Source organism: Fulmarus glacialis, unplaced genomic scaffold (genome assembly GCF_000690835.1).
Source record: "Fulmarus glacialis isolate BGI_N327 unplaced genomic scaffold, ASM69083v1 scaffold44860, whole genome shotgun sequence".
NCBI lineage: Eukaryota > Metazoa > Chordata > Aves > Procellariiformes > Procellariidae > Fulmarus > Fulmarus glacialis.
This window is the reverse complement of record NW_009190649.1, coordinates 756-13,337: the sequence shown is the minus strand read 5'-3', so window position 1 is coordinate 13,337 and position 12,582 is coordinate 756. Positions and strand designations below refer to the sequence as shown.

General features: G+C 43.2%; 1 protein-coding gene across 1 annotated transcript in view; it reads right to left on the bottom strand.

Moving 5' to 3' along the window:
* LOC104082746 (calcium/calmodulin-dependent protein kinase type IV-like) overlaps window positions 1-9,628 on the bottom strand; it is a gene marked incomplete at its 5' end in the record, with an annotated part of 19,443 nt that extends 9,815 nt beyond the window's left edge. Inside the window, 3 exons of the mRNA XM_009585982.1 lie at window positions 1,649-1,724; window positions 7,575-7,649; window positions 9,538-9,628. Coding sequence (XP_009584277.1) covers window positions 1,649-1,724; window positions 7,575-7,649; window positions 9,538-9,628 — 242 coding nt within the window. The remainder of the gene's footprint in view (window positions 1-1,648; window positions 1,725-7,574; window positions 7,650-9,537) is intronic.
* Between the last annotated feature and the right edge of the window lie 2,954 nt (window positions 9,629-12,582).

The following is a 12,582-nucleotide window of genomic DNA, read 5'->3' as shown; positions in this document are numbered from 1 at the left end:
ATCCTGGGCTGCATCACAAGAAGCGTGGCCAGCAGGTCGAGGGAGGTGATTCTGCTCCTCTACTCTGCTCTGGTGAGACCCCACCTGGAGTACTGTGTCCAGCTCTGGGGCCCTCAGCACAAGAAAGACATGGACCTGTTGGAGCAGGTCCAGAGGAGGGCCGCGAAAATGATCAGGGGGCTGAAATGCCTCTCCTGTGAAGAAAAGCTGAGAGAGTTGGGGTTATTCAGCCTGGAGAAGAGAAGGCTTTGGGGAGACCTTATTGCAGCCTATCAGTACCTAAAGGGGGCTTATGAGAAAGACGGCAGCATACTTTTTAGCAGGGCCTGTTGCGACAGCACAAGAGGTAATGGTTTTAAACTAAAAGAGGGTAGATTTAGACTAGGTATATGGAAGAAATTTTTTACAATGAGGGTGGTGAAACACTGGCACAGGTTGCCCAGAGAGGTGGTAGATGCCCCATCCCTGGAAACACTCAAGGTCAGGTTGGATGGGGCTCTGAGCAACCTGATCTAGTTGAAGATGTCCCTGCCCACAGCAGGGGGGTTGGACTAGATGGAAGGGAGGTCCCTTCCAAACTATTCTGTGATTCTATGATTCTATGATTCTATGACACAGTTAATAAGTCCTTAGAAGGGGAAAGAAAATGGCCCAGATGTATAAAATCCTCCATATCTTTAATGTATATGTGTAAAATCCCTTTTTCTTCCTGTAAAAGGTGTCCTGCAAGTACATACAACTACACAAGCCAGCTTAGCATTGGTGTTGCCAAGGGAATAAATGAAGTTATTTATTCTCCCATAAAAAGAAGTGTCAATACATCAGATAAAATTTTCCCTTCTCAATAATCTTCCTTTGAAAGATTCCATCGATACAATAAAATAATTACAATGCTTACCAATTGAATTAGGACTAGCCATATTAAGATGCAGACACAAGTGCCTACCTTTAGACATAACTGTTGGAAAATTTTGGTCTATAGTTGCAACTTGAACTGTTTAAAATATGCATGGCCAGCATCGCTCACAGCCCTCTGTCAACAGCGTCTCTGGTTATTTTGTAAGAAGTGGAACACTTCAACATTAATCATTTAACCCAGTGGACTGATTTGCAGACAGAGAGTCCAGGGCTGTTCCCTGCCTCCTGGCTGAGATGCTGTGAGACAGCAACACTGATGCCAAAGCTGTAGCAGTGTCTGTGGCTGACACAGATGGGGCAGCTGCATTTGGGAATGTTCACAGGCACTGTGAAACTACTGCAAGCACCTTAACTTCTCCTTGCCCCATCTGTAGTTGAGAAGCTCCTTAGGATCATAGTATATCTCACACTTTGTGTGAATGAGAAAAAAAATATACGATGGTTTCTTACACTCGTATGCTTGTATTTTTGCTTTCAGCAGCTTTTCATTCACGTTAGTAGCATGATTCTGTGCAGACCTTGCTGCCGTTCAGGAAGAAGTGTTACATTTATCAAATATACAACCTGAGTGTTTTGCCATGCTCCTCTAGGATTTGACTTACTTAAATAAGATCAGGAATATCATAATTAAAGTTCAGGATCTCGTCTCTTCCAATGGCACAGCTTATAATGTCATAAACACCGGCCGGTGCTCACAAATGAGCCACTCTGTAACACTGTCTAGACTTACAGGATGTAGGTGATAATCCCCAGAGACCACATGTCCACCTCAGGGCCGTAGGCACATCCCCGTAGTATCTCTGGTGCTGCAGATGATAAAACATTTGTCAGTAAGATGAAAGTTGAATGCAGAAATAACAGTCACAAAATCAATTTGAATTCTGTGCACACTCCTAAGTGTCTTTTAAAAAGTTAGGGCCTGCTCTTTTAAGCCCTTAGTTAGGCAAATGATTCCCTTCACTGAGTATAAAGCAATAGAAGTCACGTCCAAGCACAGCCAGAATAAAATGAAAAGCGGACTTTGGTTTCAAATTGTTTTTTAGATTTAGGTTTGTGAAATGAACCACAGAAAGCTACAGCAGCACTGGAGCTGCAGTGTTGTCCTGGTTTCGGCTGCGATAGGGTTAAATTTCTTCCTAGTGCTGTGTTTTGGATTTAGTATGAGGAGAATGTTGGTAACACACTGATGTTTTCAGTTGTTGCTAAGTACCCTCCTAGTCCAAGGACAGCTCCCATGCCTACTGACTGAGCTAGGTACACAAGATGGGAGGGAACATAATCAGGACAGCCAGCTCAGCTGGCTAATGGGGTATTCCATACCATGTGACGTCATGCGCAGTATATGAATGGTGGGCGTGATCCAGGAAGGTACCTGGTTATCGGTCAGCGCGGGTGGTGAGCAATTGCATTGTGCATCACTTATTTTGTATATTTTATCATTATCACTATTATTGTCCCTTTTCTGTTCTATTAAACTGTCTTTATCTCAGCTCACGAGTTTTTCTCACTCTTACCCTTCTGATTCTCTCCCCGTCCCACTGCGGGGCCGGGGGGGGAGTGAGTGAGCGGCTGCGTGGTATTTGGCTGCCTGCCAGGTTAAACCACGACAAGTGTGACAAAGGAGATGGCACTTTTACTTTAGTATTTTACTTATTTACTTGGTACTTTATTTGGGCTTTTTTTTTTTGATACTCTGTTTTAATTGTAAGGAAAGACATGACCATTTCAGGCAATTGCTTTTGTGGCAGTGCGGAGCAGGCGGAAAGGCCAGGCAGCCTACAGGAACTCCGCCTCTGCAACGGTAAAGAGTAGTCAATCTCTGCCCGAGCAGCTTGACAGACACACCTTGAAGAAAGCTGAGCAGACTGCTGTATCCCTCAGGCAGTATCTCTTGCTGCTGCGTGTGACTAAAAATGTGCATGGCTGCACATTCAAACTGTGACGTGCCTACCTCAAGCACCCCCAGCCCCCACGGCCCCAGGGCTCATAGCTCTGCTCACCCCCGAGGTTTGCCGCCTCCCTGGGTAAACCTCCCTGGGCAAAGCTCCTGAGGTGGCAGGATGAAAATGCCACATCTCCAGAGGAGGAAATGGAAGTGCTTGATACTGGGGGAAGCAAGACCCTTCCCTCCCTCATCTTTTGGCCACAGGCAAAAATACCCAACTAATTGGAAAAAAATAATTAAAAAGACACTGCTGAGCCACACTTCCATGTATCAGTAGCCCTTCTTCTCAGCAACCACTGCATCTGTATTAATATCCATCAGATGTACGGGATGGCAGCACAGCCCCTGAGCCCACGGGCTGTATGATGCACGTGGGATGGCTGCCACATTTCCAGGGCACAGTGGACTTGCTGTACCTACGTGCACCAACGCTGCAGCACGTTTGCACCTCTTCACCTTCCCGCATTACACTTTCACAGTGTAAGCAGCAGGGCCAAGAAGGGCTGGGGCTTCCCGAAATGTATGACAGCTCCCTGCTTGGCCTGAAGCTTTGGTTGCCCGTCCAGACTGATCCAGGCTGCTGGCACGCTCCTGCTTTGCTCCAGCCTGTGGGAAGTCTCCGTTGGGGCAGCTAGCTCTCCTGGGGCATGTGCTGCAATATCCCAGGGGAGCAAGGCTCCCCCAAGTATGATTTTAATCAGAGTATAGACAACTCCCTAATGGCCTCCAGGCAGCTGGCTCAGACTTCTTCAACTTACCTGAAGGATTTACCATGCAGGGAACACATGAAGCATTTTTACAAAGCATTAATATAGAAGGCAAAGGACATTAATCACTAAATTTGCTACATACCACTCGTACAGCTGGCAGCTGGGCAAACACTTGCCAGTCTAAGCACAGACTTTCCCTGCCTCCTTATTCTTCTGCTAGGTAAACCGATGAACAGAGAGGGGGTGTTTTTGAGAAGGGACACTAGATCCCAACTGATTTTAACTCAGGTCAACCCATAGCTAACAGGACGGCCTACAAGCAAAGCAGTCAATGGCTTCAGAGAAAGTGAGGGAGATGGACCCAAAAAAGAGATGTTAACCACCGTTCTCCCTGCCATGTTTGTTAATGCCATGTGGGGGGTTCTGAAGTAAATAGGACAGTTTTTCTGTTTAATGGCCAATATGCTTCCTCTTCTAGAGAACGCAATGTTTCTTGGGATGTCTTCTTGCTCAGGATAAGGGCAGAAGACACTTCCTGCCCTTCTTTTCTTTTCTCCTCCTTTCACTTCAGTATTGTAAAATGGCCACAAAGGAGACCAAATCTTTGTATATACAGGGCTGCCTTGGTACCTGGACTGTGATCACATGGTTATACATCTTGTAAATATAATTTTTTAATATTTCCAGGAGTTTGCTTTTGGTGAATGGATTTGACAGATATGTTGCTGCTAGTTTAGATGTTGACTCTGACAGACTGATCATGAATCACTACTCTGCACTGGCTTATTTTTACGTCCTACTGTCAGAAATCACTTATGCCCTTCTTAAGTTCACTGAAAGCACAATGCCTCAGCAAGTTAAGTTCTTTGTGACCATCTTCTTGCTTTCAGTCCTCTGCATCACTTTGCACGTCCCAGTCTTGATGCCAAAGTATCCTGGCTCCAGTAAGTGTTTTTGTTGCTGTGTCCTTTCTGGAGAAGCTGCTGATAGCTGGGCGGGCAGGATGTGGGAGTTGGCAGCCTGTGACTATCAATTATTCATAGTGTAATTTGGCATTTCAACAGTATTGCTCCTGGGTTTCCTCCACTTCTGGAAAGTAATGCTTGAATATTTTCCAGGCACCAGGAATTCTGCATGTTAACTCGGGTTATGTTAACGAGTTAACTCGGGTTGTAAAGCAAGGACTGCAGGTTCATGTCTGTAGGCACAAAGCTCCTTTCTTCTCTTCTCAGCACAGACATTCAGCCCCAACCCTCCCCACCAAGTCGTCCCTACTCTGAGGGCTCTTCTATGGGAATAAGCCTCATCCTATTTTTATATTATGCAAAGACAGGCATAAAAAGGGCTAAATACTAACTACAGTTTTATGGCATTTGTAGTATAACTGTCATGAGAGAAGACAACCCGAACGTTAATAGCCAATATGTGAAGTACGGTTTTACGAAACTAAGCAGACTGGAATTCAGTGCTGCTCTAAAGCATACTTGGCACCTGTGTGTGCTCGGCAGAGAATGTCGTACAAGGTAATGGACATGTCACCTGAACTGCATTATCAGCTGTACTACGAGGTAGCAGAGTAATCTTATGGTCTTCTCCAATGTTCTCTTTCCTTTGCCTCTACATTTATAAAAGCAAATGCCAAGTCTTTGGTTTCTGCACTGCTTGGCTCAGCTCTGTCCAAAACTACCTCAGATGCTTATCACCCAGGACACTGCTAGCAACTTGCAGCCTCTTGTAGGAGCCCATTCAGGATCTAGAGTTCAGCAAGAATAGCAGAAATAGGTTTCTCCACAAGATCACATTGGTTGCTGGAGGTGAGCATCCACCATGGGAAGCCCAGCAGGCTTGCCCTGGTGTAAACAAGATCACCAGCCTCCCGGGCCATTAGCTGCTTTGCTGACATAGAAGTGCCTTGCAATGAAGGGCAAGCAGACTGAAGAGGCAGCTGCAATCCTCTTTTGCCATGTTCTTTTTTTTGCATGTTCTGGCACTGGAGGATCCATTTCTAGCTCATTTTCTGGTTCCAGGAGTCCAGGTGAGTTTCTGCGCGTGTCCAAGAGCTGCTCTGACAGCGAAGCTGTGCACAAGGGTGCTGTACCGGGAGCTCGACAGCATGCACGGATGCCCTGCTGAAAGCTGCCAGGCAATCTGCAAGGCGTCGTCCAGCTGCCGGCTGCTCAGCCTTGCACGGCTCGGTGCCACCACAGGAAACGGAGCCAGAATCCAGCAGGGCTCTGCCCTGCTGCGCAGACCAGCCGCCCGCAGGCAGGCCGGAGGCTCTCCGCAGGGACGGAGCATCCTACAGGCCAGTGCCATCCCTTCCTACCTGGGGACGCTGCTGAAGAAAAGTCTGCTGTGCGCAGGGGATAGCCAGGCTGGGCACGTCCCCGCCTGCAGCAGGACGAGCTCCCGCCATAGCCCCGTGGGCAGAGCGAAATGCTCCGGCCCCACGCGTGAATGGCCGCTGGGGCTCGGCAGCATCTTTTAAATTATTTTTTTCAAGGTCAGTTGTATGCTTCCTTTCTCCCTACTGTGGCAGGTTATGCGCTTGAACTCTGATTTTAGATTTTGGATTTTTTGGGGGTTGGTTTTAGTTATATCCTCTTTGGATTACTGATATCCGACGTATAGCACAGCTATGGCATTGTTTGCGTGTAATGCATACAGCAATTGTAGTGTTCATTCTCTGCCCCACTTATTTTCTCCAAAAGCAATGGAGAAAAAACCCACGTTCCTAATTATTCATGGACTGTTACCAGTACTATGTTTTTTCACTTGCTTATCAAAACCTCACTCTCCCATATGACAGTGAGGTAACGTATTTTTACCTAAATGTGATTCTACAGAAATTTGTTTTAATTTGAAGTATCAGTGGTGGTTTTCCTGCATTCAAATTAGACACCTTACATTATGAAAAGCTACAAGACTGAGAAGCATGAACTAGCTGTGATTTTGGAAAAAAGAGAAACATGTAAGAACAGGGCAACTGAGATGAAACACAGTTTCTAAACTTTGTTAACTACAGTTAAACAAGTAGAAAGTGTCCTTAAAGGCCACCAACTGAAAAATATAAACCCAACATCATTAAGTGTATAATTTCCTAATTTCTAATTACTAAAGGAATTAAAATTACCATCCTTGTGTAATACAGTGCTAAGCTCATGAGTTAGATGTTTGTTCTGAAGTCATCCATAAACTCATGCTTGTTGAAGCATTGTGAATGCACAGGCAAACTAGTCATTTTGGTAAGCAGCAGTTCATACTGACTCTCACTCTTGCTAAAACTGAAGCAAACCTATGATTTCATTCTTACTTTGTTTAGGAGAAAACAGGATTAGTTAAAACTGCCAAAGCCTTTTCACTGCTGAAAGGATGACTAGATCTACACCAGTCGCCCCAGCTGACAAGATCTGCCACAAAGCGCTCCTTGATATTGCACTCATAATTCTGTTATACAGGTCCCGCTCCAGCATGGACCAGAAAGGTCTGAGTCAAGCCTGAATTTAAAACCATGTATCTGAAATGTTTTGGGTTTAGGAGTTTAACTTATGACCCTACTCTAAGGAATAATTTGATTTCCTCTATGTCAAAAAAAATTACTTTAAGATAAATTCAGCGTAAGCAATATTCAAATATTTATAATTGTTATGAACTTTATAAATTTTTTGTGTTTTCCATTATGCCTTTTATAGTCCAAATTTCTGCTGATGCCTCTCCAGTATTATTTTAGTAATTTCAGCATTTTTATGATGGTCAAACTTATTTCCATGCAAGTAATGAACTTGCATCTTAACATATCTTTTGATTATTTAGCTTCAGTGATAGAGAATATCAGTTTAGAAAATGTAATCCAGTGCCAGTTCTGAATTTTAGTTTTTTATTTCTGCTTTTTAGGGGCTTTTTGAATTTTGACTTTAGGAAGAAGAATTTCACCTTGGAAAGAGAAAATGTTAACATCCTCACATTAAGTGCAGCATACTGTAAATAATAAAACAACGTACCACAGTACCCTGGAGTTCCACAAACTGTCTTCATGGTCACCTGATCTTCCACAATCTTGGAAAGTCCAAAGTCAGCTGTTAAGATTGTTTAGGAATATTAATATTCTTACTTTCTTATAAAATCCTTTTTTTTTCACATTGTATATGTAATTAAAAGAACATTTATGCATTACATAAACAGTTACTGTCATTTCCAGAGATGAAGATCAGTTTAAAGAATCTACCCAGACTGCAATCCAGAAGCAAAATTTGTCCATATGAATGAGTATCCCTGGCTCTTGCTTGACAGAAATGTAGCTTGTATTTTATTCTGAAGACTGCACAAAGCCAATACAATGAGATGCCTACGGGCTTACAAGCAGCGATCCAGAAATGCATTCTAGGTATATATTCAGCATCCACTCTGTGAGTAATCCAATAAAATTAACAGAACAATTTTGGGTTAAAAAATTGTGCATTAGTGATTTCTTGGATAAGACTCAGAGTATGCAGTCCCTGCGAGACAAAATCCCAGCAGTATTTTGATAGAGGGCTTCTAGGGGCATGGAGATTGTGCCAGGGGAAGAAGATCATCCTTTCTGCAGCGTTTCCACCCTGAATTACTACTCAGACAGCAAAAGCCTTCATGACATTACGTGTTGTACTTGCATCACTCACTTTTTAAAAGGCATAAAACCTGAAGTCTTTACAACTCTTTTAGTTTTCACTGAGAATAAACTGAGCTTCTTCAAATTTCAATTTAGGTGATGACAATCTGGCCTTAAAAAATGCAAAATAAAAGCATTTTTGTTTTGTTACAGTGAATATAAAAAGGAATGTTTTGACTTAAGATCAGGATAAAAATAGTTCTTATTTTATTCCAGAAATGCATAGTTAGGGTTCACTTGTCCCTAAATGGTTATAATTTCTGTATTATTATTTATCTAAACAGAAATATACTTTACGTTTATAAACACTGTCACTCATTGCAAATCCAATTTCAATTTAAACAAGGCAATAATCTTAACCAGTGGCTGTCAAACCAAGGACACTGGGTGCTGCATTAAACTATCACATTACAGCTGTTTAGAGCCTTTCCAGGAAAGGTAAGCACTAGGATAAAATGTAAATTAAGGTACCATCATTCTGAGATGCAAGACTTTCCTAGAAAGTTATATTAAATTGCTTGAGACTAGTTTGTGGAAATCTGGCTCCTGAAACCCAGGGTGAACACCGGCCTGATGAACGTGGCAACACTCACTTCTTGCATGCTCACATGCTCCCACACTCCCCGGTAAGGGAGCACGAGGTGGTATTTCCAAACCCACCTCAGGAGCATTGTACAGAGCTCCTCTTTGCTCAAGCAAAAACTGGGCATACCCAGCATTTTTGGAGGTCATGCCCTTTGCAAGCGGCCGCCATCCCCAACAGAACTGGCATGATACATGCCCATCAGGAGAGCCTGGTCTCACCTTGTCCCTCCTCATCCCCCCCATGGTGCTGACCGTGCTTCAGATAGCTTCCCTATGCTCTTTGCGAAGATCACTTATTACCCTTCAAACCTGCCTTCAAAACAGAAGTCAGCCTTGCTCAGTTTGCTTTCTACCACTTACCTGCATATTTGTACTTTCATGCCAATGAATCTTTCCTCTTAGAATACTAGTTTAATGAAAAAAAGGGGCACAGAAGTGGTGCACACAGCTATATGCTGATCTCATGATCCTTCCTGTTCCTCCTGAGCTCTTTATTCTTTGCCACATTCCGCACAATTTTGGCTAGATATTCTCTAAGCAAGCATCTAGTTTTGTATTGGTTTTAAAAACACCATGCTCGGCTGTGCTGCTGAAGAAGTAACATGCTGTTCATTTGAGTATAAGCATTAGCTTTGAATAAAGTGGTGGTGAGATGTATATACTGTAAACATCAGTTAGCACATATTACTGGTACAAAGGAATTAGGGAAGCATACGTTTAATGCTGCTCACCGATTTTTAGTGGTGCATCCGGTGCTGGCGTTGCATAGAGTAGGTTTTCTGGCTTCAAGTCACGATGCACAATTCCATTTGCATGCAGGTACTAGAAAAAGAGAAAGTCAAAACATTTAAGTGAGAATAAGATATTATGGTCAAGCATGAGTTAACACCTTCCTAATAATCTATAGCAGCAGATTAATAATCTGCTACGTGTGTGACACAGAGTCACTTAACTAATTTTTAGCAGCTGTTTTTCTGCAAACCTGCTCAGCACAGGACGCTTGGATGCATATTGTAATCTGAATGGGAAATTAAAATTTGGGAAGGCAAAGACAGCATCACGTCCATTTGAGAAGAAAAACATCTCAGAAAGTATTATTGACTTTTTAAATACAGTGGTAGCTTCTAGGAAGTAATCTAATAGATGTTGAGATACCAAAGTCTGGCTCAGAGGAAGGTAGTTTCTGCACATTATAACATTCTGAGAGGTAAGAAAATAGTCATACAACTACTAAGCTATTAAATAGATACCTTTGAGTACAAAGGATGCAGTATGTATCCTGGGCTAACTATAAAATCCTTGAGGTCCCTGGAGTAGACTTCTCAAGGGTTTTAAAACCACCCAGTTGCAGAGTCTCAAAAATCCATCTGTCTTGCTGAAGCACATGCAGTACATGTGAATTCACTCACCACTGAATTCCTTTAAAGATGCTGTTCCTGCCTTGCACTAATAGAAAGAAGAATTTCTGGAATATATGGCTGCCTCTTACACTGCTATAGACAGACATAGAAAAAATATATAATATTCTGATTGACAGAAAAGGATAAACTAGTGAAGCAAATTCTGTATTTTTTGTTGATAAAACATTCAGCAGAAACCTCTGAGGCCTTGGAAGAAAAATGCTTAAGGGTAGAATCACATTATCTTATTTGAAAGTCTCCTGGTCTACGTTTTAGTAGCATCTCTCTCAGCTGTGTTTTCACTATTAAAAAAAACCAGTGTGTGTGCACTGTTGTGCAGCAAATGACAAATGGTTGAATATTCATCTAGAAAGCACAGCTACAGTGTTCACTTGAGTTAGCATCTGAGATGAATTGACTGTGTATCTCATTGGAATTTTAGTTTGTATGAGTTGCCAGTGATTAAATAACATTAAGTAAGAATACATTGCTCTTTCCTTGGGCATTGTTTTAGTGACACTGAGTGCTTTTTCAGTGTGTGTTTCTTACAGTGCAATAAATGTTTTTTGTTGACTTTCTCTAAAATCCTAAAGTGGCAGTATTTGTCATGACGTGGCTTGTGGAGATCAGCCAAAGACTCTCATCTACTTTACTTCTCATCTAAGTGCTTGTCCCAGCTGCGTTTTCTACAATGAGATAGCTAATCAGTTATCCGAGGTAAAAACAGGCAACAATATGTGGAAACTGATGGATTGCACACTGCTACATCATTTAATGCAGTCACATCTGTGTGGCTGCACACAATCATGTCCACCCTGGATAAAAATATATCCTTATCAGCCAATGCAAACATAACTGTAGCAAAGATGCTCCCACAGCATAACACTGATGTGTTTGACATGCAGAGGTAATAGTGGTACACAGGGAGTGCACCAAAAGCAATCAAGTTGGAGTGGACAGAAAGAGATGTCTGAACTGATCTGTGTTCCTGTGCTGCAAATCAGTTTAGCTGATTCTGTAGGAGTGAGAAGGATCAGACATTTCACGATTGCTCGGTGGAAAGCACTTCCGATTCATTCGTACGAAAAAACTTTGAACAAATTTGTGCAGAGAAATGTTCCAGCCAAGTCTGCAGCCTTTTAGCAGGTCCTTTTTTTACACATGCCCATAATCTTAAAAACATTTTATGGTGTAAGGCTGAAAACATTGAAATTTTCTTCTCTTCCCAGAATTGCATTTTTGTGGGAGGGAAATTTGGGAAAAACTTTGGGAGAAGCTGTTCAACTTTTCCTCCCTTCTAAGGCGTAAAGTGAGACTGGCTCCCAGGGCTCCTTTCTCAGACATAGCAAGAACCATAACCAACGACATCTTCTTGTGCCTCATGACTGACTGACGTTTTAAGAGATTTGTATTGAACTTGCAGAGTAAACTTTTTTTTTATTAGATAGGGAAATTTCCCTCCTCTACCCAGCCCACCATTTGCAGAAAACTCGCAGACAGGGGTGACCAATAAATGTGAATTCCCTCAATAACCTAGCCCACGTCTTTCAAAGACTGCCACTGCAATAGTCTAGGTTCTCTTTCTCGTGTCCACTTCTCACAACACCCGCAGCTCCTTCTACCCTCTCCACCACACCTCCCCTTATCTCCCCAGCATCCTAGCCCAGAATTCCTGCCCACCCATAGTACCTCCTCTGACCTCTCCCTGCGGTCCACGTAGATCCCGTCACAGTTGCTACAATCCCTAATCTCAGTCCGTGCTGCTCTGTCCTCTCTCTTCCACCGTTTCTTTTGCTTGACTTCATATTTGGGCACGAGATGATACCTGTGGTGCTCAGACCAGCCATGCGTGCGGCTGGGGCTGCCCCAGGCTGCTGCCAGGTCACAGGTTTAACAGACCTACTGTTGGCATCTCGTATCTTCGAGACCTAGCCTCCGGTCAAATTTTTTTGAGCTTGGCCAATAGCGTCAATAGTTTTGTTGTGAACTAACAGATAAAAGGGCAAAATGGACAAAAAACTTGCCAGTGTTTTCACGGATGCAGAAATCCCTTTCTTCAACCACGCAAAAGTACCAGCTCGCCTCGTGGATCTCCAGCCCTCCGAGGGGAGAGACCGCTGACTGGACTTCTGTAAAAGGTACCTACCTCAAAACAGCCTTGTTACTAAAGGTCTCCAGCACACGCAGCGACCTCCTGTTCTCCAGCCTGAGCCACCTGTTATTCACTGAGCATGTCTCTTGCTCCACAACCCGCTATGAACAGGACCTTCCAAGACTGTATCCATTTTCAGCATTGGTCCCTTACTTCGTAAATACCCTGGGACTTGTTTGCAAACTTTCACCAGTCCCAACAGCTCTGCTCCCCAAGTAGCATAA